At 39.0% G+C, this 25,372-nt stretch overlaps 1 protein-coding gene across 11 annotated transcripts in view; it reads right to left on the bottom strand.

Annotated features, from left to right (window-relative positions):
• The window catches only part of GAB1 (GRB2 associated binding protein 1), a 102,798-nt gene that overhangs the window by 16,787 nt on the left and 60,639 nt on the right, over positions 1 to 25,372 (bottom strand). For 8 of the 11 annotated variants that reach the window (XM_030016608.2, XM_030016591.2, XM_030016573.2 and 5 more), the window contains exons 3-7: positions 15,041 to 15,254; positions 11,757 to 11,837; positions 7,225 to 7,829; positions 4,969 to 5,054; positions 4,458 to 4,761 (exon numbers count right to left, since the gene is read on the bottom strand). In XM_030016608.2, the coding sequence (XP_029872468.1) occupies positions 4,458 to 4,761; positions 4,969 to 5,054; positions 7,225 to 7,829; positions 11,757 to 11,837; positions 15,041 to 15,254 (1,290 nt within the window). The remainder of the gene's footprint in view (positions 1 to 4,457; positions 4,762 to 4,968; positions 5,055 to 7,224; positions 7,830 to 11,756; positions 11,838 to 15,040; positions 15,255 to 25,372) is intronic. The other 3 variants (XM_030016617.2, XM_030016581.2, XM_030016600.2) reach the window with 2 other exon arrangements.

Raw genomic sequence — 25,372 nt, forward strand, 5'->3', positions numbered from 1 at the left:
GCCCTGTGGCAGAACCAGTCACAGTCTTTGAACAATTCAGAGAATAAGACCCAGCTGCATGGATGGATGCAATATTTCTTCCGCTTGAAGCCTTTTGCTAGCAACAATGCTTCCAATTTAGCATCACAACTACATGCACCTGTGGCAAGCTAAAGCAGCCAAAAAGCAGAAATACAAAATCAATATAGACAATGGTCCTTTATAATAAAAGAAACAGCACCCTGAAAAAACAAATTAAAAAAAAGATTATTTTTGTCATTCAATTACAGGTGAATGCGGAAAAGCACCTGGTCAAGCGCTCTCCGTTTTGTCCCAAGCAATGTATCATTTACCTTCTGGTATGCTTCTCTAAAGAAATGGTAAAGCGCTTTGATTCAAGTTATATTGGGGCAGGAAGCCAACACCATGTTTTGAAATGACTTTCAAGACTTCCAGAAAGTACTGGAAGCTCCCCTCATTTACAGAAGTGGCTGTGAGCTAGAAAAATGAAACTACATAAAAATGTAGTGTAATCTCAAGGCTATATATATTTTTTCTTTTAAAATTTGTTATTATTTTTTAACCCATTTTCTAAAACAAAGCTCTTCTAGAACCCAGTGGGAAAAGACACAGGGCATCTCACCATGGCTCCTGGCCCAGGCTACCCCTTCAGGTGGGAAGACTGAAGAGCCTCAGGCTCTCACAGCAGGGCTGCACAAGTACCCTCCTCAGAAGAATGTGCATGTACTTTAAGTGAATTTTAGATCTATTTATTACCTACATTTAGTTTACCAATGTTATTGATTTCTCATAACTCAGTTGTCTATCACTGTTGCTACTTTTATATAACTGCACCTCTTCTTAAAAATTTGGAGAATTTTAACAATTTAATAAATTATCCAGAATGTCAGGTGCTTATATCAGAGCTGTGATGACATACACATTACAGTCACTACTGCTGAAAGACAGATTGCCAGATCCTTGCTACCTGACACCTTATTCTTCACAGACAGCAGAACCAGAAGTAACTGAGTATCTGTTTCATCTCAGGTTTACAAAAGAGAAACAGCAGAGGGGAGAGCAGGCTGTATGCAACAGAATGGCCACTGCCATCACTGACCCCTCCATTTTCTAGCCTTGTCAAACTATACTGCCTGTAAGCAGTAAGCCATTAAACCAAAGAAAAACAGAGGAGATGCTAAACATACACATTTGACAACAAAAAGCAGTGCATTCTTTCTTTATGTGCTAGTTTCACTGCATTATTTCTGTCAATGCATTTTTAGCACTGAACGTAACAAACTTCCCTAGCCCACACAGCAACATTACTGAGCTAGAGCTAATGCTCACGTGAGAGGCGATGGTGACATTTCTCAGTAACAAGGATAGCTACCAAAAAGGAACTGTTACTTGGAGGCAGTGCAAACACTATTTTTGCAGCAATCTCTAACTAATAAAAAAAGATACAGCAGCTTCTTCAGACAGAACATGCGATGACCCCTCATATACCTGGAGGCCTTATCACCAACACACCTGAACTCTGCAGTAATACCATCTCTTAGAGAAGCAGCAAGGGTCTTCAACAGAAATTCTTGAACCAATGGCATATTAAAAAACAACAAACATTTATAGGACAAATACCCAGAAGGTAACTATGTTATGTACCATTTCCTCCCTTTCTATGTCTGCCTAAGTTTTATTGAACATACCAGCCAACTTGATACTTTCTATGCCCTAACTTGTAGCAGAAGACCATTGCAGTACATTTATATAAGCAGAAACAACCTGATAATGTAAGTTGCTACAAGAACTTGAAAGCTGGAAAAGCACCACAGTATAATATAAAGCGCACACTCATTTTAGTTAGGTAAGGGTCCACTAAAACAAGAGTTATATCCTATTCTAATTTAAAAGGAACTGCAGTTTTATTTTCCCAAAGGTATTTCTGGAAGGAGTTATTTGCATGAAGAACTCAACTACTGAAATGGGAATATATTACCATCCTGACGTGTCATCGTATCTGCTCTTCACAAGAATGGAAGACTCGCAGTAGTCCACTTGACAAAATTTGAGTGAGCCGGCGTGTGTGTGTGTTACTAAGATAAAACCCTCAGTGATAAATCAGAATCATTACCGTTCTTAGTAGCTCACGATCTACACAAAGTTTTTTACAGCCCCTATGCATTTACTATACAATATTTACCTCTGGGAACAGTTTTACTTTAAAATTACTTTATCTTCTAAATTATATTAAATAATCATATTATTTTACAGTGATAACAGCTTCTAAAATTCTAGAGGCAAAAAATACAGCCAGTTACTCTACACTCATTAAGAGGTATGTTAGTCCATCTAAAAATCTTTTCCCTGATGTTAGCTAGGTCTTTCTAGTTGTAAAGCATTTGAGGTCAGGAGCAAAGCAGGAGCCTTACATGCCACTTTTAGAATGTGAAACACTAACTCAGTTTCAAGAAGAGAGATGCAAGAGCAGCAACACTGCCCCAGCAGACATCTGTGCGACTGCTTTGCACTGCCAACAGCAAAAGTGAGAAGCTTTTCAACATAGAAATTTACTACTTTTGAAGGTCAAACATTTTATCAGTAAAATACACAAACTGGCCAGTCAGGGAAAATATTTTAAAGCAGTTCAGTGTTTATTTTGAGAATATTTTCCAGTATCAGCTTTCATCAATCTATTACTGTCCAGTATTTCTTAAGAAATAAACAAAACTACTGTCTGGTAACATGGAAACAATTAGATACAAGCAGAGAGCCAAGGTCTTGAAAAAGGCCATGCCTTGTTTTCTGAAGATGGACAGCCAGAATGAGACGTGGTACTTCCCATTTCCCACTGAGATCATCTATGTCATAATGATATTGTCTACTTCACTTAATTACAGGTTTCTTTCACTTAGTGGTAAAAATACTAATGTAAAGGTTTAGTTAGTGAGTGTTTCAGATCATCTGAATATTTGCCATCATGTTTTCCCCAAAATAGTCAGCCATTCTCAATGTAAATACTAATTTTTCAAGCACATAATTTTAAAAATAGGACTTACTCGAATACAAAATAGTGCAGACATTTGACCTAATGTTCTTTAGTTCCCACTTCTACAAGAAAGTTAGTTATCTTGTCTGAAAAACTGCAGACTAGGGAAGTAAGTTCCTTAAGCATTTACCTCTATTTCTGATAGGCTGGCTGATAAAACATTTTAGATTAACTGGAAAGTCTAAGCTATTTATTAGTGATTCTCTATGCAAATATCTCTTATAGATACATCACAACAGTATCTTCTTTGTTTAAGAACACTGGTTACCCAAATAAACCTTATTTTAAGGAAAAGTAAACCTAGTATGCACCAGATTCAGGAGATTCATTTTTTAGGACAGCTTTGAAGGGGCACTCTGAAATTTGGGGGTTTTTTTCCATTTTGTCATTGAAGTTGTTGCGGCTTCCTCAGACGCATAACAGTCATCTTCCACACATTCAGCAGTTTAAAATATTTCCACATAAAGCTAGTTTTCCTTTTGTTTTATGACTTTGTTTAATGTACCACACTCTATAAAGGCAAGGAAATTTTCACCTACTACAGTTTATACAACTTTCAATATAACCATGGCACACAGCTCCTGTGATAAAGCAAATGTACCTTAAGAGCTGGCTTGAATTAGCATTTTCCTCCTCCCATCTGGATCCCAAGGAAAATATATATGGTAACCTCACAGCCCACATGTTCAACATCTTCCCGTGACTGCCCCATGTGGCCACTAACACTTAAGCATTAAGCAGCTCCAACATGAAATGATTTTCCTTGCTTTTACAGACTGAAATGAGGACTTAACATTAGCTTTAGTAGTAAGCACTACTTCTTTGATCTAATTCTTCCTTCATTTGAACACATTTGTAAGAATTATTCTATGTAAGAATTTGTAACTGCATACTTTGAGTAGGACTAAAAAGCAGCACGATATACAACTCATTCTTGTTGAAACAATTAATTTCTTTCAACAATGTTTACATCAAAAGCAAATACCTAAAATAGTTAAATAAGTTATTTTTAAGTTTTACTTCATACAATGAAAAATGTGTACTGATCCTGTACCAAGCACTTTTAGGGCTATAAATTTGTATTTTATCCAGTGCCTTGTGTGCTCTGTCTCCATCACAAGTAAGCTAGCTGTCTTCTATGTGTAAGGACTAAAACACTGCTGAGTGTTAGCAATTCTGCGTCATCTTTTCATTAGTAACTACAGCAATAAAATTTAAACCTATGCTTGTATTTGGCATTGTTTTTGTGATGTTTTAATATGATTAAAAATAATCCTAGGATTCATTTATGTTATGGCTATCTCATAAGATAAAAATTATTCTGTTAGAATTTCTAAAAATATGATAATTTTCCACTAATCAGAAGTTGGGAAAGCTATGTTATTTTCTTAGATGATAAAAATCAACTGCTATTGGACATTTTCCTCACCTTTTCTGTCTGGTTTGAGGTTCCGATCCACTGGCGGTGGTTCACATTCTGCAACAGGTACTGACCGTCTGGGAGGGGTCTTTGGACTCGACCTGAAACCCATGTGAGCAGGAGGAGGGACTTGCTTTCCAAATAACGGAAAATCAAACGTGCCTGGTGTCATTGGTACATAGTTTGTTTCCTGGATGGGTTCAGTGAAGCTGCTGGAATGCTGTCGTGGAGGAGAGTTGGGATTCATTGGGACATAATTTTCATCTAGTTCTTCACTTGAAACACTTCCCACTGTCAACATGCTTCTGTTTTTCTAGAATTAACATATATTTCCTTTAACAAAATAAGTTATGCAATCAGCTGTGAATCATATGAGTTTTTTTAACCTAATCTACTCAGATTAATATATTCTACTGAAACTGAAAAATCACAAACACCGTACAGCTTGCTTTTTTACATGGGAACAAAGAGCATTCAAGCACTGTCACTGTTGCCTCTCATCAGATCAAGTCATACTTACAAAGTGGTTATGGAAGCCCTCCAGTGAATTAGATCTGTCATTCGGAAACGTTCGTGGAATATCATAACAGTCTTGAGAACTAATTTCTAAAGAAACAAGAAGAGAAAGTGGCTATTTATCATCCCTGTTCCTGTCACTTGGCACCAGGCATCCAGAGTCTGTTGTTATTTACTGTCTGCTTCTGAGAGCATACAAACACACCTGTTGAAGCTGTGGCCCATAGATTTTATCTATATACTTGAGAGGACTGTGTTCACAAACAAACTTAGCACTCATCAGTCACAACCTGAAGCTCTTACAGTGGCATTTTTCCATGGCAAGAAAAGAAAAAGTGATTTTTCCTTTTAAAGAAGCAGCAAAGTCTTCCTTCCAAATAGACAGGTGTAAGAACTTAGTGTAAGGGTGGGTTTTGAGATAGTGGGCCCTCATGAAAAACCTTTTCTAAAATAAACAGCAGATGTAATTTAGGGTCTGGAGAAAGGTTTTCTGACTGAACGCCCTTCTTGTGGAAAGTGCTGATTCAACAGGATTCAGTCTGTTGCAGGAACAGGTGAATCCCTGCTCTAAGCTCCCCAGTGCGGTCTCCAGGGGCTTTCAGTTTGAACGAACTGCTACAGAAGCAAAGATCTCTCCATTTTCAGGGTCCTGGCTCTTGGCAGTCTGCTTTAAGAAGGTCCTCAGCTTTGTGGCTGCTTCTCTGGTGGACAGGGGTGTTTGTGAGACATCTGGCTTCCAGGCCCCAGGTCCTGCTCACTCATGCAGGCGACAAGCTGCCTTACCCTGCAACAGGCATGCCTCCTCCTGATGCCAAGACAGAAACTGTGGGCAAACTCTGGGTTTTATCCCCACCTTGCCCTGAAAAAAAGCTCTGAAGCGTTTTGGAGATTTCCACCTCAGAGGAAAAATAAAACACTTCTGTCATTAAGTGCCAAATTAAAACAGTATTTTCAGAAAGACTACCTTTCCTGAGGCTGACAATCTCAGCTTTAATGTAGGAGTACTCACTTATAAACTTAGCAAAATGAGAGAAGATAAGAGAAGCAAAGCAAACAAGGGTCTTTCAGGGTGTTACTTTGTCATTTTAAAACACTAACAACCACCAATATTATTACACTTAGCCTACAACATGAACGATAAACAGGATAATACTATCTGCACGCCTGTATGATCACATTCATTCTGTATATTGCCTCCTCTAAAAGGCCTGTCCCTGTCCCTTTCCTCATTTCAGCTTCCCATCCTGTATCTAGCACAACCCCAACAATTTTCCTTTAAAATCCCCTCTAACATTACCATTGACTCTAACCAGTTTAAAATTTCACTTTAACACTCTAATGCCCACCTGCCTCAGGAACCTAAAAAACCCGAAACTCTTAGCCCAAGAGTGGTTAACAAGATGAGAACAACTGCTCTCTGTAACAGTAAATATCACCTTCCCAATATCTACCTCTCGCTGCATTTCTCAAGTTTAAACCTGAATAAGAACAGAACAAAAAAACAGGCAGAAAAAGCCCCCAAGAAACACCAACGTCTTTAAGTAGCTCCACCAGATTTGGTAGGACCTGAAATACACCCAGCTGCTAAAGGAAAAACAGTAAAAAAATGCACTAGCACATCTGGAATACCAACATTTAGGTGACTATAAGGAACAACTTAAATTTTACATAAAAACTGCAGTATGCATATCTATCGCAAGGATAGAAATAAAGGTTGGTGGCAACGATCACCAGATCAGGGTTGATCTCAAAGCTCTGGGTATACACCAAGTCCCACTGACCTTCAGGAAACACTTTAGCTTCTGCAGATTTGGACCACTATATGCTAACCTTACTCTGGTCATTCTGAAACACTGCTAACAGCAGTCTTGAACTCAGCTATACGAGCTTATTAGCAAAAAAAAAAGATGATTAGTTCCTCACTGGTGTCTTCTAAAGACAAGTAACACCATAAATATGTCTAGGTCTTCAAGTATTTTTAGCTAAGACTGAATGCCACCATGCAATATGCATCCCTCATCGCATGTTCTGTGCTTTGCTGGTTTCCTTTAATAATCTTCTCTTTTCCCTCTTCTTATGTATTTTAAGCATTGTGACCACAGACTGCTTTGTGAAGGGCTACACACTTGTTCTTAAAGGCTAGAAATGCCCCTCACATCATTCAGCCCATTTGTATCATTCATATCCCATCATTCATCACAAGATTACATCATTTAACACAAAAATTCTGGAAGAGCAGGATAAAACATGGAACACTGACCTTTACGAAAGATATTCAAATCTACAGTTGAAATGGTATTACTGCGCGAGGGTGGCATTCCTGCTGTAGGGATGCAATAACTACTATCAGTGTCTGAAGCAGTGCGACTAATGCTACATGTTTCCACAGGAGATCGATCTGCTGCGTGGTGAGGTTTTGGTGGCCGAGGTGGAGGAATATCTGGAATAGTCTCCAGTTTTGAAGTCTGAGACAACGTTCCCTCTGGAAAAGTTCGTGGAATCTGGTAAGTACCTCCAGGTGTGGGGGGAATGTCATAGCTAATGGAGATGTGTCTCATCTGTGCGTCTAATGAAGATGTTGCTGATGGGGTATTGAAAACATGTTGCTCTCCTTCTGCATCAGTCCCAGATGGAGATGCTGCCTTCGGTAAAACATCCTGTGAGTAACTCCTAGGCAGGTTATAAAGGCTGCAGTCTGCCAGCGTCAGTCCAGTACGAGAAGGTGGAGAGTCATAGACACCTTGCTGCTGAAAAAAGCCATTCACAGCATGCTTGCTCGCTGATGGAGCAGGATTTTTGTGGGAGGGCACATTATCATTGCAGTCTGTTTCAGAAGAGCTGGATTTTGCTGAGTCAGCATGAGATCTACACATAAGATCATAGGATTAAAATGTTGATGAACATATAAAGAAAAACAAACATCACAAATAGTAAACACAACATTTAAAATGTAAACAACTAAAAAGTCTACCAGTGTCTTCCACTTCTTCATTTTTTTTAAAATGAAATGCAGGAACTCAATTATTAAACAAACAGCAGTACTTAAGAAGGATCCTAAGTAACTACATACATACAAACCCATGCATGTGAAACAGGTAACACAAGTGTGGACCTTTAGCAGCAGCTAAACAACAAGCTGACGTTTCATACAGCAAGTGATTTCCATGATGCCAATTTGGAGCAGAGTTTGTCTGGGGGTGGGGAAATTTTTTTTTTTTCCCCCATGCTGCAAATTAGCAGCACTTTAATGGCACTGTTAAATGTTAAAATAATACACTTAAACCTTGGGTTTACAGTACTTACTAGTTCTAATCAGTATGAAAAAAAAAGTTAGAGGAAAAACCATGACTGCTTATAACACTCTGAAGTGCATGCCTAAAGTTATCTATTGACCATATAATACTGGTTTGAAATACATAACGGAGAAAGAAATAACAGATAAGAACAGAAATAGGAGGAAGATAGCATGCTCTTCAGGGGAGTGGGGGGTGGAATCCATAGGATGCATGTGCAACAGAGTGATTTTGTCTTGAATGCAAATTAAGGCAGTGTTGTTAGATAAAACTGCACAGTAGTTTACCTTTGCTGTCTTTGGAAATTCCATCTTTTATGAGAATAGCACTCATTAATACTGGTACTAACCAGTACCAGTAAACTTACATGGAAAGTAAACACATTACAAATATATATATCTTTTTTTTAAAAACAAACCTCCCCTGTTACCTTGCTCCAGGCAGAGAAATTATGTTATCAGTCTGAACCCTTGCTTAAATGAAAGTCAAGACAGTAGCAAAATACTAACACAGGTGGAGTTAATGCAGTCCATATACTTTTTGATCAACCACACCATGATATTTCCTGTTTTCCTTACCACAGTACCATACCATTGTGTTAATTTATACATACCTATGTAAATATTTCCGCATGCCTGTGTATCAATGAATAGCTGCTATACTACTCTTACTAAGCTGTATTAAGCAACTGGACCATGCAGTTTACAAAACTTCTGAGGAATAAAATATATAAAAATCAACAGCATGACTACCACAAGAAGCATTTTTTTCCCTTATTTGAAGAGGCTCTCTACATCAAAGTGATCACAACCAAAATTTATTATTCAAATTTCAATTTGTCGGTAAGATCGCACAAAACCTTCTTAAGGGACAGCTGGATTTCTCTCTCAGGGTTCTGGTAACCTGAGAAGAAAGGAATCCAGTTTAGCTGTTCCTTTAGGTTTCCTCTGCAGTCATTGGAGAAATGGAGACTGTGTGAAACACAATCTGTTCTTCTTAGATATCCATCTAAACCCGATGAATCACTCCCAAAGTGCCTCTCTGCTAGCTATCAAGGGAACAGACGTGATTAGCTTAGACTGGACATCTGCAGTAAAGAGAAATGTCATTCACCTAACCAACTGGTTTTTGTTCTGTTTAATAGCAGTGATACAATCTTCCATCAGTCCAAGCGGCTTATGAGAGTTCTTCTCTGGCTTTAATTAAATCACCTTTTTCTATTAGCTTGTTCTTAGTTTTTTTGGTGTGGGGTTTTTTAATTAGAAAAAGTACACTAATTTTGCTCTGGTTACTATTTTAAACACAGATTTAAGTTCTGCCTCACTGGTAAGAATTGGTTTCTAGGTGGCTCTGAACAATAATCTGCATTTGGTTTAACAGACCCCAAAAAAGAGAAGAGAATGTTCTCATTAAGTATTTACCCTTGGTACAACCGAGGAAGTGAAACTTATATTCCTTATGATGCTGACTATCAAAAACATATCTCATTTGCTAACAGTTTACTTCCTTTGCCTCAGAGCTTCAAAAATTCACTAAGGAACCACTGCAAGTTTAACACACAAAAAATAGAGCACATAGGACTGAAGGAACTACATGAGGTTACAGAATGCATAATAAATTGTGCACATACTGTGTGACTAGTAAGACTCTGAGTTTAGCCCCTGCTGCAGCCCTTGCTCATGAAGGATTCATTCAGGAGTTGCCCACTTTCTAGATGTACTCTTCTAGTTCTGTGGTATTCATTCAGACCAAAGTCCCAGCAAAAGTCACGTGTGTTTTACATAAGCAAGTATGGCAAGGATTGTGATCTGTATTTTACATGCTATAAAAATAAAGTGGGCAGTCTAGAGAAGCTGGACACTGACAATCAATTGTAGAACCAAAATTATTAGTTCCAGTTCACTAGAATATACTTTAAAATGAAAAAATTCCAAAACTACAGAAATAACATATAAAAACTACATTTATCTTGCAAAAACATGCAGGAGTATATAACCAAAGCTCAAAACGCAACAACAGCACATGTACAAGGCCAGTGCTTAAGGATTACCCATCATACATAAGCAACAAACACTATCATTTTTAAATTCAGGAGTTTTTCTGGGTCTAAGTGAATGCTGCTGCTTCTTTCTTGACCACAAGCACTTGTGAAAACAGATGACTTTCAAAAGCCATGACACAAGGCAGCCAGGCCTGTCATTTGCTCAGCTGATAGCAACAACTTACATTTCTCATTATAAGAGGGCATTTCTGATTTACTTCATGGTTTTAAAAGTAATCTTTTGGAATCAACTTCTTAGTCTATTGAAATAGTTTTCAAAATATAGGTGGGTTGTAACTAATCTGATTTTGCAAGACCGAAAGTTTGAAGACAGTCTGAAACACGGGCCAAGAAAGCAGTTTACATCAAAATGAAGACAGGGAATTCAGCCCCGGAAATTTAACTAGCTTTCAAAAGTCAGTATTAACCACTGATCATAAGAACACCATGTACAATTTTGAAAATCTACAATGCATAGTTGATTCATGTTACCTCAAGGAAATTTAGGTTAGGACTAGTGTTCAGGGACAGACTTTACTCCTGCTTTTTTTTAAAAAGGACTTCAGATACAGTATGATTGATGATTTCTGCAGTTAAGAAAGTTACCTGAAAATTTTTATTTTTCCCACGCACTTCAGAACAGCTCAACAAAACAATCAATTGGCTTAAATATTCCATTAACAACTGGTTATTAACATAAGTATTAATGTTTTTTTACACGTCAGTTTAAAATAATGGCAAAGTTGGATATAACCATGAAAACTCCTCACCCTGTTTATAAGCAGAGGATGACTGTGACATGAGTTCAGTGTTATCACATGCAGGCATCACATATCTACAAATTATGCTAAGTGGCCAAACTATTCCTTACTCCGTGCTAAGACTGGACATCTCTTTCCACATATCAAGAAGAGATAACTGTACAGCCTGCTGATCTACAAGGACTGGACATTAAGATGCACAGAGAAGTGGTGGGGTATTGAGGCAGGGGGAGCCCAATAAAAAGCCTGCCTCCACATAAAAACTACTTGTTGACAGAGACCCAGGAAAAAAGTTTTAAAAGTGTTTTAGTTTGAGGGGTAATCATCCCATTTTTAATATGCTGTATTGGGTCTGGCTTGACCACTCATTCTTTCGAGCTGATTCTTTTCCCATCTGCAGGAATTGATATGAGCAATCAAACAGAATACTATGAACTAAGTGGCAGCAAAACTGCTCTTGTGGGCCAGCAATCTGGGAAAGAAACAGCAAGCATAGTAAAAATGTGGATAGATAAATAAATAAATATTGAACCAGCTCTATTTCCAGAAAATGGAAGCCAAAGTTACATAGTTTCTCTGTTAAAACTTACAGAACACCATGCAAGACACATCTCAAACAAACAGTATTTTCAGGCAAGTTAATGTCTCTGTGATTAATTTTTCACACGCGTTCCAAAAATAGCTACTGTTCACTCACTGCAGTGGAATCTTTTTACTTTCAAAATCTTCTAATAGCAGGTATTCCTGCCCTTCTTCCGAGAGAAAGGGTGACCCTTGGCTGGTTCATAAACATAGGAAAGATGAGGAAGACAGCGCTTAGTATTGCAATATACCTCTCGAATGAGCCAGAACAATAAGGGTTTTGGAAACTGTCTTTGGCTGCATTTTCTTATTTAGGATCCAAATATGAACCTTAAGATCTCACTAAATGCTACAGTCGAACAATGCTTTCTCTCAAGTTAACAGTGATCAGAGCATAAAACTATTTTAGACAAAATACAGCATGATTATTACAGCTGCAAGTGCTGAGTCCAAGATATTCTCACAACAGTATGTGGTGCATTGCATGACACTGTAATGAAGCATTTCAAAATTATTTGTTAGATCATAACAAATTCTTAACCACAATTCTTAAAAATTTCAAAGAGGCAGCTGGGATACTTCCTCTATGTTTCAGTTACCTGTCTCACCTGGAAAAGAACCCCAAAACCTTGAAATAAAATTCTGTGGTTCCCAGATTATCTATAAAGTAACATGCAAAATTAGAACAGAAAACGTTCCCTCTGCATATTGTCAACATTAAAGTCTAAAGGGAAAAAGTCGTAGAAATAAACTGTTCCAGTAACAATACCTGCCTATTTAATTACATCTATTAAGCTTTGCACTTTACACTAAGGAAAAAAGGTTGTATGAAATACACAGATAAATTGTTCCAAGCCTGGAAATCAATAGGAAAATGATGCAGCCATTTAATTTTTTTCTTGACCTGTCAGGATGTGGATTGGGGTAGGGCACAGGGTGTCTAATCATCTTACTAATATGCTATGCAGATACACAAAGCTCTAATTCCATAGGAAAAGGTCTATATCCTCCATACTCTGGCCTAAATCCAGCAGAATACCTACTGTACCAGACATGAAATATAAGCAGTCATTTTAGGTGGAACTGAAACTCCAACAACTATTATTCTAAATTTTCATTATTACAGCCTTCTTAATAAAAGGACATAGCTATTTAGCGAATTTAGTTAAATATAATACATTAAGCCCATATAATTTCCAAGTAATCACAATGCCAATGTTTCACTGTCTTCAAATATTCCTAGAAAAACATCATTTATTTAAACAATCGCTACACTCCCAAAGACTTTGTTCAGTTCTTTCTCAGTTCCCTCAGCATTTTATCTCCATTGGACCTTCTGCCCTCCCCAACACCCAAATACCTTCTCTCCTATGTCACCAGTGTCTTCCTCAAGAAATTTTGCAGGCTATTCATGGACTCTATACCTTGCCATGTTTTGTGCCCCCTTTTATGGTCTCATCAGACTTCACTCCCTCTACTTAACCCAATGTGGAAGTCAGGTCAGAAAGTCAATTACACATCCCAACCTTGATCATTCCTAAAACCACACTTCATGTGGTGGTGTTTGAAATCCACTATGTGCCCATCCCTCGCAGAAGCAAACAGGCACTCAGACACATTTCTGATGAGCCAGGGTGCTGAAATGAAAAGTCAAGATTTCTCTGCCAAGCTGCTCTGGAAATGATACTGAACTTTTTGTCAGCTTCTGGCAGGAACGGTGACATATCTCTTGGGCACCATCAGCTTCTAAACATCACTAAATGCTGAAACCTTTAACACTGAGAAAGCAAACACTGGGTTTCCCCTTCTCTTGCAGGAGGCTTTGGGGCATGCCGTGCTGCCCATAACCTGCACATTCCATACACTGGGAGAACTGTAGGCTCATTCCTCCGTTTTATAAGAAAGATTGTAAAGGGTGGATACTTTTCCACCATGTAATCATCAGTAAACGTAGCAGGAAACACCTCAGGCACAACAGAGCAAGATAAAAATGCCAAGGGAGCAGAGAGCACATGGCACAGGTAAAACTGGCAGAGCATCAAGGTGTTGATGAAGAAGGCACCGCCACTAAAAGGTATGGCCCTAAGGGAGTATGTGAAATACTCATGAAAACACTTTCAAAGGAAGCTTTCCTCAGCCTTCCATGTACTTGTATGCAATCACAAAAAGAATATGACGTTTTGTTTATTTTTCTGGAAATACCCCAGCAGATTTTATTTTAACTTACTGTAGAAAAGAGGTCTGCCAGAGAGATTTATAAGGCTCTCCCACAGAATACTCAAGGTTGGAAGGGACCTCTGGAGATTACCTGGTCCAGCTCTTCCAATACCTCTAAGCACAGCCAACTTCAAAGTCAGGTAAGGCTCCTTAGGACCTTGTCTAGTCAAGTTTGTTTGTGGTTGGCTTTTTTTTTTTTTTTTTTACATCTCAGAGGACGGATATTCCACTAAGACCCTGGGCAGCCTGCTCCAGGTATGGCCACCATGATCCATTCTGAAAAAACATAGTAATATTTCTCAGGTAGCTACCATAAATATCATAACCTCTCATGCAGGAGATGCTGTACATCTGTTTAAGTTAGAAGTAGGAGTTGGAGAAATAAATATACACTTAATTTAGTAGAAGTTGCCAATTCTTTTCTTAAAATTTCCTATTGCACGCTTCTCTGGAGAACTGACTGTTTGGACACTCTTTATTCAGTAAAAAATAAGGCTTATTTGAGCTTATTTTTAATTACCTGTTATTTGAAAAAGTTAAAATTCAGGATACAGAAATTGAGTGGTTTAAGTCTCCTGCATTCTTAGTTACCATAAAATAATTATCTTTTACTCTTGCTTGAGAGTCTGAACCATGTTAGTAATAGTCAACAAGTACCATTTGAGGATTGCTATATTCAGTGATGTGGTAACCTGGCAGGTGATAATAAATATCAGCATGTTTTACCGTATCCCTTCCATGAAAGCTTTAACTGGCAAAACTGGGGCACCAAATACCAGAAGGGAGAAAGGCTAAATTTCTCCAGCTTTTTCTAGTCCTAGACTGGACTAAACACACCAGATTGTGGCTAAAGAAAGGGCACTTCTCCACTCTGTGCCATACACAACTCCAAGCTATAATGAAATGCTTGGATCACTGCATTTATCTGATACTTCATGTTGGCAATTGCTGTCCACACTTTTGAAGAATGCAATATGGGTCTAGTGCTGATCAAACAACTTACTATTGCTGCAAAAAGTTCAAGCACAAGGAAGAAAAGCAGCAAAAGTTACAGGCAGCTTCCCCCCGCAGACTATGTGCATCCAAATGTTCAATGACTCCGCAATAAAAAAAGTGCTTTTAGCACAAACATTCTTAGCCTATAATACAAATAAGTGTTACTAAGAAAAAAAAGTCACTTACCTCATAGGTTCAGGTTTTTTACTTTGACAGTTTATTAGCAGTAGGTAGTCTTGAGGATCTTCTTGACCAGAGGAAGACTCCAGTGGGGGGATGTTAATAAGCTGATAAGGAGGAGGTAGGGAAGATTCTGCTTGCATGGAAGGCGGTGAAGTGTTGATGGGCAAGGGTAACTCAGCAGATGGTTGTAAGGAACTGACTGGTGGCTTCACAGCATCTGCAAACACAGAAGCAAAACATTCTTTTTACAATGAAGAAGTAGTCTTGCAATGCTACCAAAGAGGTTTATTAACAGAGGATGAGAAAAGTCAGGGGTTTTAATTCAAAATTGTAGAATCAGTGGACATAAGAACATCTGGATATTAACATTTGTTTCAGAGTATTTATATATAAATCCTTACAATCTCTTTATATTTTTTTCAAACTGTAATACGTTTCTTAAGTATGCCTTGGAAACAGAGGTTATGCCTTACTTAATGACTTATTTAATCTGTTTTCTGGTCACAGAAAGAACAAAGATGCTGACAGCTGCAGTAAGACAGCTAAGAACACAGATCTGTTGTTTTAATCAAGAGCAGACAAAGGCCCATAGGTTATTACTTGAATATGGTAACCTGAGTCAGCGCTTGCACATATTCTTGCCTTTTTGACCAAGGTCACTTCAACATTCGAGATTAGTGACCAGTCACGAACCAGCCTCTCTCAATATCTGAAAAGCAACAGGAAAAATGCTGCTTTTGCAATGAAAGATCCCTTACGACTACAAAAATAACACAGAGGTACAATAGGTACCATGTCCTACTAAGCCCCCTCATTGCATACCCCAACTTTTTATTTTAGTGCAATAAATGAAGTAGTTGTGGTTTAGCTGTTATTATTTTGGGTTGGGTTTTTTTTTTGGGGGGGGGGGGGGGGATGTTGCAGTTTTGTGGGGGTTTTTTTGGTTGTTTTTTTTTGTTGTTGTTGGGGTTTTTTTAAATAAACCTGTCTTTATAATTCTTATCCACTTCCTATTAATGTATATTCTAAAGTAACTTCTTTTGTCCTTCCCAATTCATGTATCCTGACTATTAAATTATCTGGGAGACTGGAAAATATTGACACTGTCAAACATTAAACAATCATTTAACTTTCTCATTGTTTTAATGATACATTGACTAAGAACAACATAATTAAGCAAATTGTTCCCCAATTATCAAGGCTCCCTTGTACTTGCAACTCATTGTACACTCCAATTTGCACATCCCAAGAATGGACGCTGATTATTAGCACTGTTTAAATGAACATATTATTATCCAGTGCAGACTGCTCCTGTTAGGCTTACAGGCCAGCTATGCACTACAAAGTAACTTCATCCAGCTTCTGCTTCCCAGCAATACCCTGGGAAGAACCAGATGAGCAGACCAGAACATAGCCCTCCTGCTTCCAGTTCTGTGTACACTAGGTACAAGTGATTTAGGCGTGGAAATAGGAACAGCAGTACTTGCTTTGAACTCCCATGGCACTTGGACAGGCTCAGAAATTAAATCCCACCACACCCATGTGCGTGGAAGTCGTCTAGATGTATGAAAATTCCTCAACTCAACCTACCTGACAAGGTAGGATAACCTAAAAAGAAGTTTTTATATAAGGTTGTGCCTGACCAGACTGCACCTACTGATCTCAAACGCACAAAAATAAAATGGTTTCTTTACTACATGCCAAAATATTAAAGTATGAACAGTTTTCTATTATTTAGGAATTTCAAGAGCTTGAAGGAGCCTATTTGAGGCATCTACTGATATTTCTTCATTCCCCTAATGTTGGGGTTCAATAGCAAGAACAGAGAGGTACCTGAATGGACCTACCAGGCATGTATTTCTTGCTCCTGGAAAAGAGGTAGTGGGAGAAAGGTCAAGTACCTCTGTTCTGTCCCCTCCAGAACTGAGGAATGCAAGTACATTTATGCACAAGTAAGAGCAGAGAAGAAAGGTTTCCTGCCACATACACTATCATTCTTTGGTCACACTTACAGACAAGATCCTCAAGGGCTTCGGTGTACCACAATCCCCATCCCTGTTCCTTGTCCCTGACTGCACACAACCTTCACGTCATTAGATCTGCTTGGTGCCAAGTTCACACAAGGGGAAAAAAAGAAATCAAACAGGACATCCCTGCAGCTTCCAGGGAAAGATGGGTGTGTCAATTAGACCACAGGTAGTCAGGAGAGCTCAACAGGTATATAGTAAGATGCATGCCTACGTGAGGCTAATGCATTTAAACAAACCATGCGCTAGCATTCCCAGGAAGAGTAACAAGACTCAAGGGTAACTTTCCAGGGAAAAATAAAATCAAGAAGCTTGAAAGAGGATCACTGTATCCCCCAAGTTTGGAGAAAGAAAGAGTTACTTTCTGGGGGGAGTAAGAAAAAAGTGTGTGTGTGAGAGAGAAAGAAAAAGAAGTTGAAGGCTGGCTGTAACTTGTAATTGCTGAAAGGAGGCAAGGTGGTGAAGACCATTAGGCTAAATACACTGTCTCAGATGTGTAGTCTCTGAAGCCCACGATGCCATTGCTGATGGTGGCCTGTTGCAGACAGACTGAGCACTAGCAGCAAGGCAAGCCTGCCATACTCCCCCAGCTGCTGGGGCTCTGCAGCTTCAGGGCACCCCAGCGCAGAGACTGCATCCACAGTCTATGCTGACCAGCCTCTGACAGACTTTTCTCTGAATTTGTCCTACCCGTTTTGAGTACATTTATAATTTTGACCTCTACTACCATCCTGTGGCAGTGAGGTCCACACCTTATTATGTGTGGCATAAGAAAACACTTCCTTTTATTTTAGACCGGCTGTCTGATAGCTTCACTTGATATCCTTCAGCTCCCATCTTCAGAGAAATGGTGAACAATTGCCTCCTATTCATAATTCCCATTCCCAACTTTACACAACTTTGTCACAGCTTTACTAGTTGGTGCTGCTTAATTTTTCTTGGTGTAGAAACCATTTCATTGCAGATCTGGTTTCCCTTCATCCTCACTTTTCCTAGCTCTACTAATTCCTTCCTGAGAAGGGAAGCTATTGCATAAAATGTGCAAAAAAAGTCTGGGACACACTTACTGAGTTACAAAGACATAACAATAATTCATTCTGTTCCTATCCTAACCATTGTCCCCTGTATTTGGCACTGGTGAGGCCGCACCTTGAACGCCGTGTTCAGTTTTGGGCCCCTCACTACAGGAAAGACGTTGAGGTGCTGGAGCGTGTCCAGAGAAGGGCAACCAAGTTGGTGAGGGGCCTGGAGCACAAGTCTTGTGAGGAGCAGCTGAGGGAGCTGGGGCTGTTTAGTTTGGAGAAGAGGAGGCTGAGGGGAGACCTTATCGCTCTCTACAAATACCTGAAGGGAGGTTGCAGTGAGGTGGGTGCTGGTCTCTTCTGTCAGGTGGCTGGAGATAGGAGGAGAGGAAATGGCCTCAAGTTACAGCAAGGGAGATTTAAGTTGGATATTAGGAAAAATTTCTTCACTGAGAGGGTTGTCAAGCATTGGAACAGGCTGCCCAGGGAAGTGGTTGAGTCACCATCCCTGGAGGTATTCAAAAAGCACATAGACAAGGTACTCCAGAACATGGTTTAGTGGGCATGGATGATGGTTGGACTTGATGTTGAAGGTCTTTTCCAACCTAAATGATTCTATGGTTCTATTCTATGATTCTATTTGCCTTTTGATTGTTACTGAGTATTAAAGGTGACAATGTCCAACTGTCCAGAAGGTTCATGATCTCTTCTCTGAGCAAGGATTTGGAGCCCACTACCGTTAATGGATCATTAGGAATACTTTCCTTGTGATGAGCTGCCTCATTTATTTTGTCACAGATACCACTTGACAAAATCCCTGAGTCCTCCTACAGATCTGCTGGGGTGGGGGGTGGGTTCTGTGGTTTGGTTGGGATTGTTTTTGGGTTTTTTTGCAGTAGATAGAGCATTAAACTATTAAAATACCAACTTTCTGATCTGAATCCGAAATTCATCCTCATACAGGCATTTTGTAAGCGTTAATTAGTGTAGGCTAATTCCTACTTTAAAAAGCAACTGAACTCAGTCTAAAGCACTTCACTGCTGGGCTACTTCTTATTTGCTTAACCCATTCAAGCTATTTCAAATTTGACTATGAAGAAAACAGTAATGTTAATGACTTTCATCACTGAGCAAATGAATACTGTTTGCCTATCTGTACCCTCTCAAATATTCTCTTTAGCCATGTACTTCAGAAGCTGATATGAAGGAAAGAGTTTCTCCCAGCAGCCCATTATGATTTCAAAGAGTACAATCATCAACTTGCTCCACTTTGGACTAGCAGATTTTTAGGGAAGGGGTCATCTGCACACCAAAGAGCGTTGTAAGTCATTTGGTTTGTTCCCAGAGCTCAGACACTCGGACTGCTTTGAAATAACTGGGAGCTGGAAAAACATCCAGAATATTTAACATGCAAATGAGCATAACAAGAATCCTATTTTGTTTTTATAATTCCTGCATTCAGTACAGCTAGAACAAGCAGCTTTCTCAAAACAGGGCAAGAGTTTTATCTTTTCTCTGTTCATTTATTAAGAGCAGTTACAGGCATCATCTTCACTAGAATTTGTACTTTTCCTCATAATAATTTTTTGCCTCACTAATAAAACAATCATAAAATTAATGAGGTAAAAAGAACATTTTCTGAACAAGAATAATAAAAGGCTCCCCTCTCTTCCTTATTAACTATATAAAGCTTCTTTATTCCACATGTACCTATACCGTGCTTTATGAACAATCTAGAAGATCTGAGTGTGGGAGTTTGCATTTAGGTTTGGTTTTGTGTTTTGGTTTGGTTTTTTTTTTTTAATGACAGCAAAAATTCAATTGTTTTGTACATTATGATATATAGTCTCTTAATATTTTTATTATGTAAATACTTGAAATGTTCTCATAGTGAATAAAACACAGAAGCCTCATTACAGCAAGCATTTCTTTAAATGTCAAAGTTGCAGTCAAAAGTAAGAAAATGCATTCTTTGCAGATCGCAAGTAGAAAGACCAAAATAGAAATGGGATTTTCCCATTATAACAGTGAATCAGCAACAGATATGCAATCACATGATTCTACTATACTTCTGAGATGTTTCATTCAATCCATTTACTATGATGCAGACGTTATGATTAAAACAACCAAAGGCCAACAAAATATTAGAGTAATAACCTTGAACCAAAAAAACCCCCAAAACACAGAGCCATAAAAAAACCAAACAAACTTCACTTTAATCCTTAAAAGGAAATTAGGTCTGTTAAGTCATTATCTGTGCTGCTTAATGTAACGAGATACATCCTGAAATACACTGCTGGAGTTTCCTCTAGTGTCAGCTTCTACATGTTTGTTCTCAAGTGAAAGATCCTGGAATCAAAGGGCCACATGTGTACACTGACGGACACAGACAAACAAGCTCTTGCTCTGTTCACTTACCTAACTCAATAGATGTGAGCCAGATCCAACCCAGAAGATGCATGGACATGTTAGTCTGGGTTTGGTTTTCAGCATAAGTGATCAGTTTACAATCAGTATGAAATCTATGCAGTGAGCCTCAATTCTGAACCCTTCTGCTATGCCCAGAGAAAATCCTTTTAAATACTTCAATAAAAAGTTCCCATGCATTTAATAAGTTTGTTTTCTTCGTTTAATATAATCTCAAAGTATGTCTCTTTTTCTGAAGGTAAACATAATACCCTATTCAAAGAACACTAATGAAGAATTCAGCAGTTGCTCGTTGTATATTATGCTCAGGACAACCCTGCCTCCTGCATCTGAACCAGAAACATGACTGAATGTTCCAAGTTCCTATCCCATGCTGAAGTTTCTGGCTTTCAGACCTCACACCTAAAATTCAGTACTTACTATCTGCAGTTCATATGTAATTTTAAGCTGCACTTTTGGTTACCCATTTAAAATTTGAAAATACCAAAACCATTTCCACTCAGAATTTCTTCCCCCTCTCCACCTCCAATTTTCTTTTGAAGACTATTCATTCAAGGGGGGGGGGGGGGGGGGGGAACATCTGTAGCCTGTTCTCTCGGTCTTCAGATGGTACACAGGCTGGGTGACGCAGGAGAAATAATCAAGGAGTCCTGTTATAGACTAACTTCTGTAGGTGCTTGTGAAGAGAAACAGTGCAGCCCACCACATTAAAACATTTGGGCTTTTTTTCTTCACTAAAAAGGCCCAGAGCTCTCCTCAGCAGAGCAGGCTGCTCTAGCCACATGGTGAGTTTACCCAGCTGGGGCTGCAGCATGATGTCTGGAGCCATAGGCACCTTTGCGCTTTCAGAGAGGTTTTCAGTGCTCCACGTACTGCCTCACAGCACCCCACAACTTGAGAACTAGCAATCTGCAGAACAGTTTTCTAACCCACCCTCTTGCAATCCCCTTCTAGCAACTCATCAGGTGACGTTAGTGCCGCATAAGGTGTCCAGCAGGAATCAGGGAAAACTAAGTTAATTACCTAGGCATATTAGGTGCAGTTTATTTTTCCTCAAGGAAGAGTAGAGTCACCTTCATATGAATTTTTGTCACATGCAGATGGCAGCTTAAGATAACAACCCCAAACACTCAAGATTAAGATTCTGACCACACTCCTGCTAATAGATTATATCTTTTTAATAGATGTATTTTCTCCTCACATACTTGTAAGGGAAGACATACTGTTGCAGATTTTGTGCTCTATTCATCATCATCTCACCTAGCCACCAATTCTTTAACCACACCTTCTGAAGCCAAAGACATCTTAGTCTTCTCTGCTGTCTTCTCTTTCTCCTTTGGGTAACAGGCAATGATTATCTCAGCTTTGCCTCCCTTTACTCAGCTCTTTAGCCACCACCCCTACCAAACATGCTATGCCAAATCTCAGGTCCTTCTCTGGTACCACCACTTCTAATTTCATCATTCCTCTGCAATTTTGCCAGATGAAATCTTGCAACTCTGACAGCCTCCTTCACAGTCTATCCTCACCCTCCTCTCAGCAATTCTACCCTCAAAAAAGTCATGTTTGTAGGTCTCCAATATTCGTATGTTATCGAGATGGTGATTTTGATTTGCCAAGTGTGCCAGCCTCTGTCATCCACTTGTTAAAGCTGTCAAAGGGGAACATTTTTTATTTCTTACAGGCAGACCCTTCATGGAGGAAGGGCACCCTAAACACCTCTAATGTCCACTATTTATTTATTAAAGACCCCCTGAAAATTTCTTCCCCAAAATCCCAGAGTTCAACCACAGTCCAACAGCTGAAGCACTAAGACCACTTATCTGTCACAATGGTCAAAACCACCTTATTTGCTTTCACTTCTTCCCATACCTCTGCTCCTATGTTGATGTCTCTTACTGCAGATAGTAAGTTCTTAGTGGCAGAGCCTGTTTTCTGTTCCACGCTGTGTTACAGGCACTACAGGGGTATCCTAATCCGATACGCAGATCTCCAACACAGCACAGTAGCAGTGATGCCTGACCACGCAGCATTAGAGAAAATACAAGGAGTCAGGATTGGAAGTGGAGCTATGTTCATCCTGCCAGTCACTGATATTGCACCCAAGCTATGATTAAACTGCAGTGCATGTACTATCAGAACATCATTAAAAAAAATGGTTATCTGAAAATAATTTTACTGTTCAAAACACAGAAGGCATGAGAGGCATATACCAGATAGTAGCTGCCTGAACAGAAATACTGCAAACTTTGAAAGTGTTGTGTGTGAAGCAAGCTGTAGCTCTTTCAAAGTACGGTCCTTATGACAGAAACCTTCTTTACCACATGCAATTATTTGTGTAAATGTAATGGTAGATTGCAAGGTCTTGTTCTTCCCTTTTTTTCTTCTGCTTCACTTTGTTATTTCTTCTGGTTTACTTTGTTATTGCTATCTTTATTCAAATGAATACATGCAAGTAACATGTTTGCATACAGTAAGATCATTTCCTCCTTCCCCTGCTCTGCCAAGCACGCAATTCACTAAATTACAGAAACATGGAGCTGGAGCACGTATAAAACATTCATCACAGATGCCTACTGAATTCTAGGGAAGGGCTTTCACAGCCCGTGCTTAAATATCCTTAGAAGGTTTTTCTTTATCAGTACATCACTCACTGAAAGAGAAACAAATTACTTCTCTCTTCAGATAACAACTGATCCATGTCCTGCTTATCACAGCTTTCTATACTTTGAAAGGCAGCTCTTCCCTCAGTGTTTTCTTCCTGGGAAAAACAAATCCTTCAACTTTTCTCCTTATCGATCACTTCTAAAAATCCATTTCCTCTATTTCTACCATTCCTTAAACATTTATCCTCATCCTTCTGGAAGCTCAGGCCACAATATTTCGGTTGAGGTCTCCACAGCACCAGGCAGAGAAGAAGAGTAATTTCTCATGTCCATTTAGTCTTTCCATCCCAGAACATCTCTCACTGGAGTTCAAAGCGCACAAAACACTGGCAACACATTTTTGCTTTTCTTAAAAAGAAAGATGCTATGGAAATAAACATGTTACAGCTTCTACTTGAAAACAAGAAGCATTAGCTGAAGAAAACATAAGAAGTACCCAGAAATTTCTTCACAAAAGTAGAATTAAGCTTATTGAAAATAATAAAATATTTCCTTCCTGTTTCCGTCTTGTAAGTTTAAAAGACCTAAATCACTGTAAAACCTTGCTTAAAAGAAAGTCCCTATAAAAAGCCATATAATGTAATTGTAATGTAATCATTACAGATTACACTATACTATGATGCAATCAGAAAGCTGGAGACTCAATGGCTTGTACGTATGACTAAAGAACATAAATTCCTCTACTCAGTCCAAGTACAAGTGTAACATGGCAGATCTCCAGAATGAACAGATTTCATGTGCATAAATGAACTTCTAGCAGGAAGGTCACAAAGTATTAGATAGTTGGAAATTACTGTGAATACTCATTTTTAAGAAAAGTAGAAAGAAAATACAAACTTCGCATCACAGGAATTTCAGAGTCTTCACTGAGTATGGAAGGAGCAGCTCAGAGCTAGTCTGAAGTGATCTTCATTTTTTTTTGGTCTCTCCACAGTTATGATTAACTTTTTCTCCCTCATTCCTCCCAACACCAAAACAACCGCATATTTATTTTCTAATAGCACTAACCACCACCATCTCATAATTTTTTTCTTTATAAATCCAAGGAGACAATTGGACTGGGCTTCCAAACAAACAGCAGCAGGAACAATAAACCAGTGGTGCCTGCAGTCCTTGATCAAGCACAGGATGCCAGTGACAGTCCTCTCATAACAAGACCCTTACCCAGTCTGGCAAGAGGCATTCTGTCCACCTTCAAAGAAAACTATCTTTCACTTCCATAGGCTAAAGGGAAGGCTGGTTATGCCCCATACAATCTCTTTAGTTCCACACTAAAATAATAGTGTTTTTTTATTGTCTGCAGTGAACTTCACCTATTCTTTAACTTCTCAAAATAAACTGTAGGTTAACACAGATTTTACAAAGTACGTTTATGACTTGCTCTTCCATTAGTAGGAAGATTTATCTTGTAAAAATAAGAAATTGGCAATAAACACTCAGCAACTGATTTTCCCATTTTCCTTTTTTTAATTCTTCCACAACGCACTGCAAGACATTGCTAAACCCATAAAAGAGACAGTACTGTCAACTTCTATGTAAAGTAAAGGTGTTGGAATAATTCAGACAAAGCTAAAATGCTGAAGACGAAACATGCAATGAGGGTATAATGGGGATGAGTTACTGATACAACTGACTGAAGCAAAAACCAGTTTTGGTCCAAATAGCCAGTGAGGACATAGTTAGTTCTCTCCGCACTCGTAGCATGTTTCATCTTCAGTTCAACAGATGTAACATCAATAGAAAATGACAGATTAGCAATACACCAGCTCTCAGCAAGGAAAGCCCTCATGGCTGAGGGGACCTGTCCTGGTTTCAGCTGGGATAGAGTTAATTTTCTTCCTAGTAGCTGCTATAGAGTTGTGTTTTGGATCTAGTATGAGAGTAACATTGATAACACACTGGTGTTTTTAGTTGTTGCTAAGCAGTGTTTAGACGAAGGCAAGGATTTTTCACCTTCTCATGCCCAGCCAGCAAGAAGGCTGGAGGGGAACAAGAAGTTGGAGGGGACACAGCCAGGACAGCTGACCCAAACTGGCCAACAGGGATATTCCATAGCATACAATGTCATGTCCAGTGGTGCTTAGTTGCTGGCTGGGTTTAAACCACAACAGGACCCTACCTCTCCATTCCACGCAATGGATACGTGCTCCTTTGTGCTCTCACATACACAAGAGCTGCCAGGTAAACACATTT

The sequence above is a fragment of the Aquila chrysaetos genome, chromosome 1 (genome assembly GCF_900496995.4).
Source record: "Aquila chrysaetos chrysaetos chromosome 1, bAquChr1.4, whole genome shotgun sequence".
Classification (NCBI taxonomy): domain Eukaryota; kingdom Metazoa; phylum Chordata; class Aves; order Accipitriformes; family Accipitridae; genus Aquila; species Aquila chrysaetos.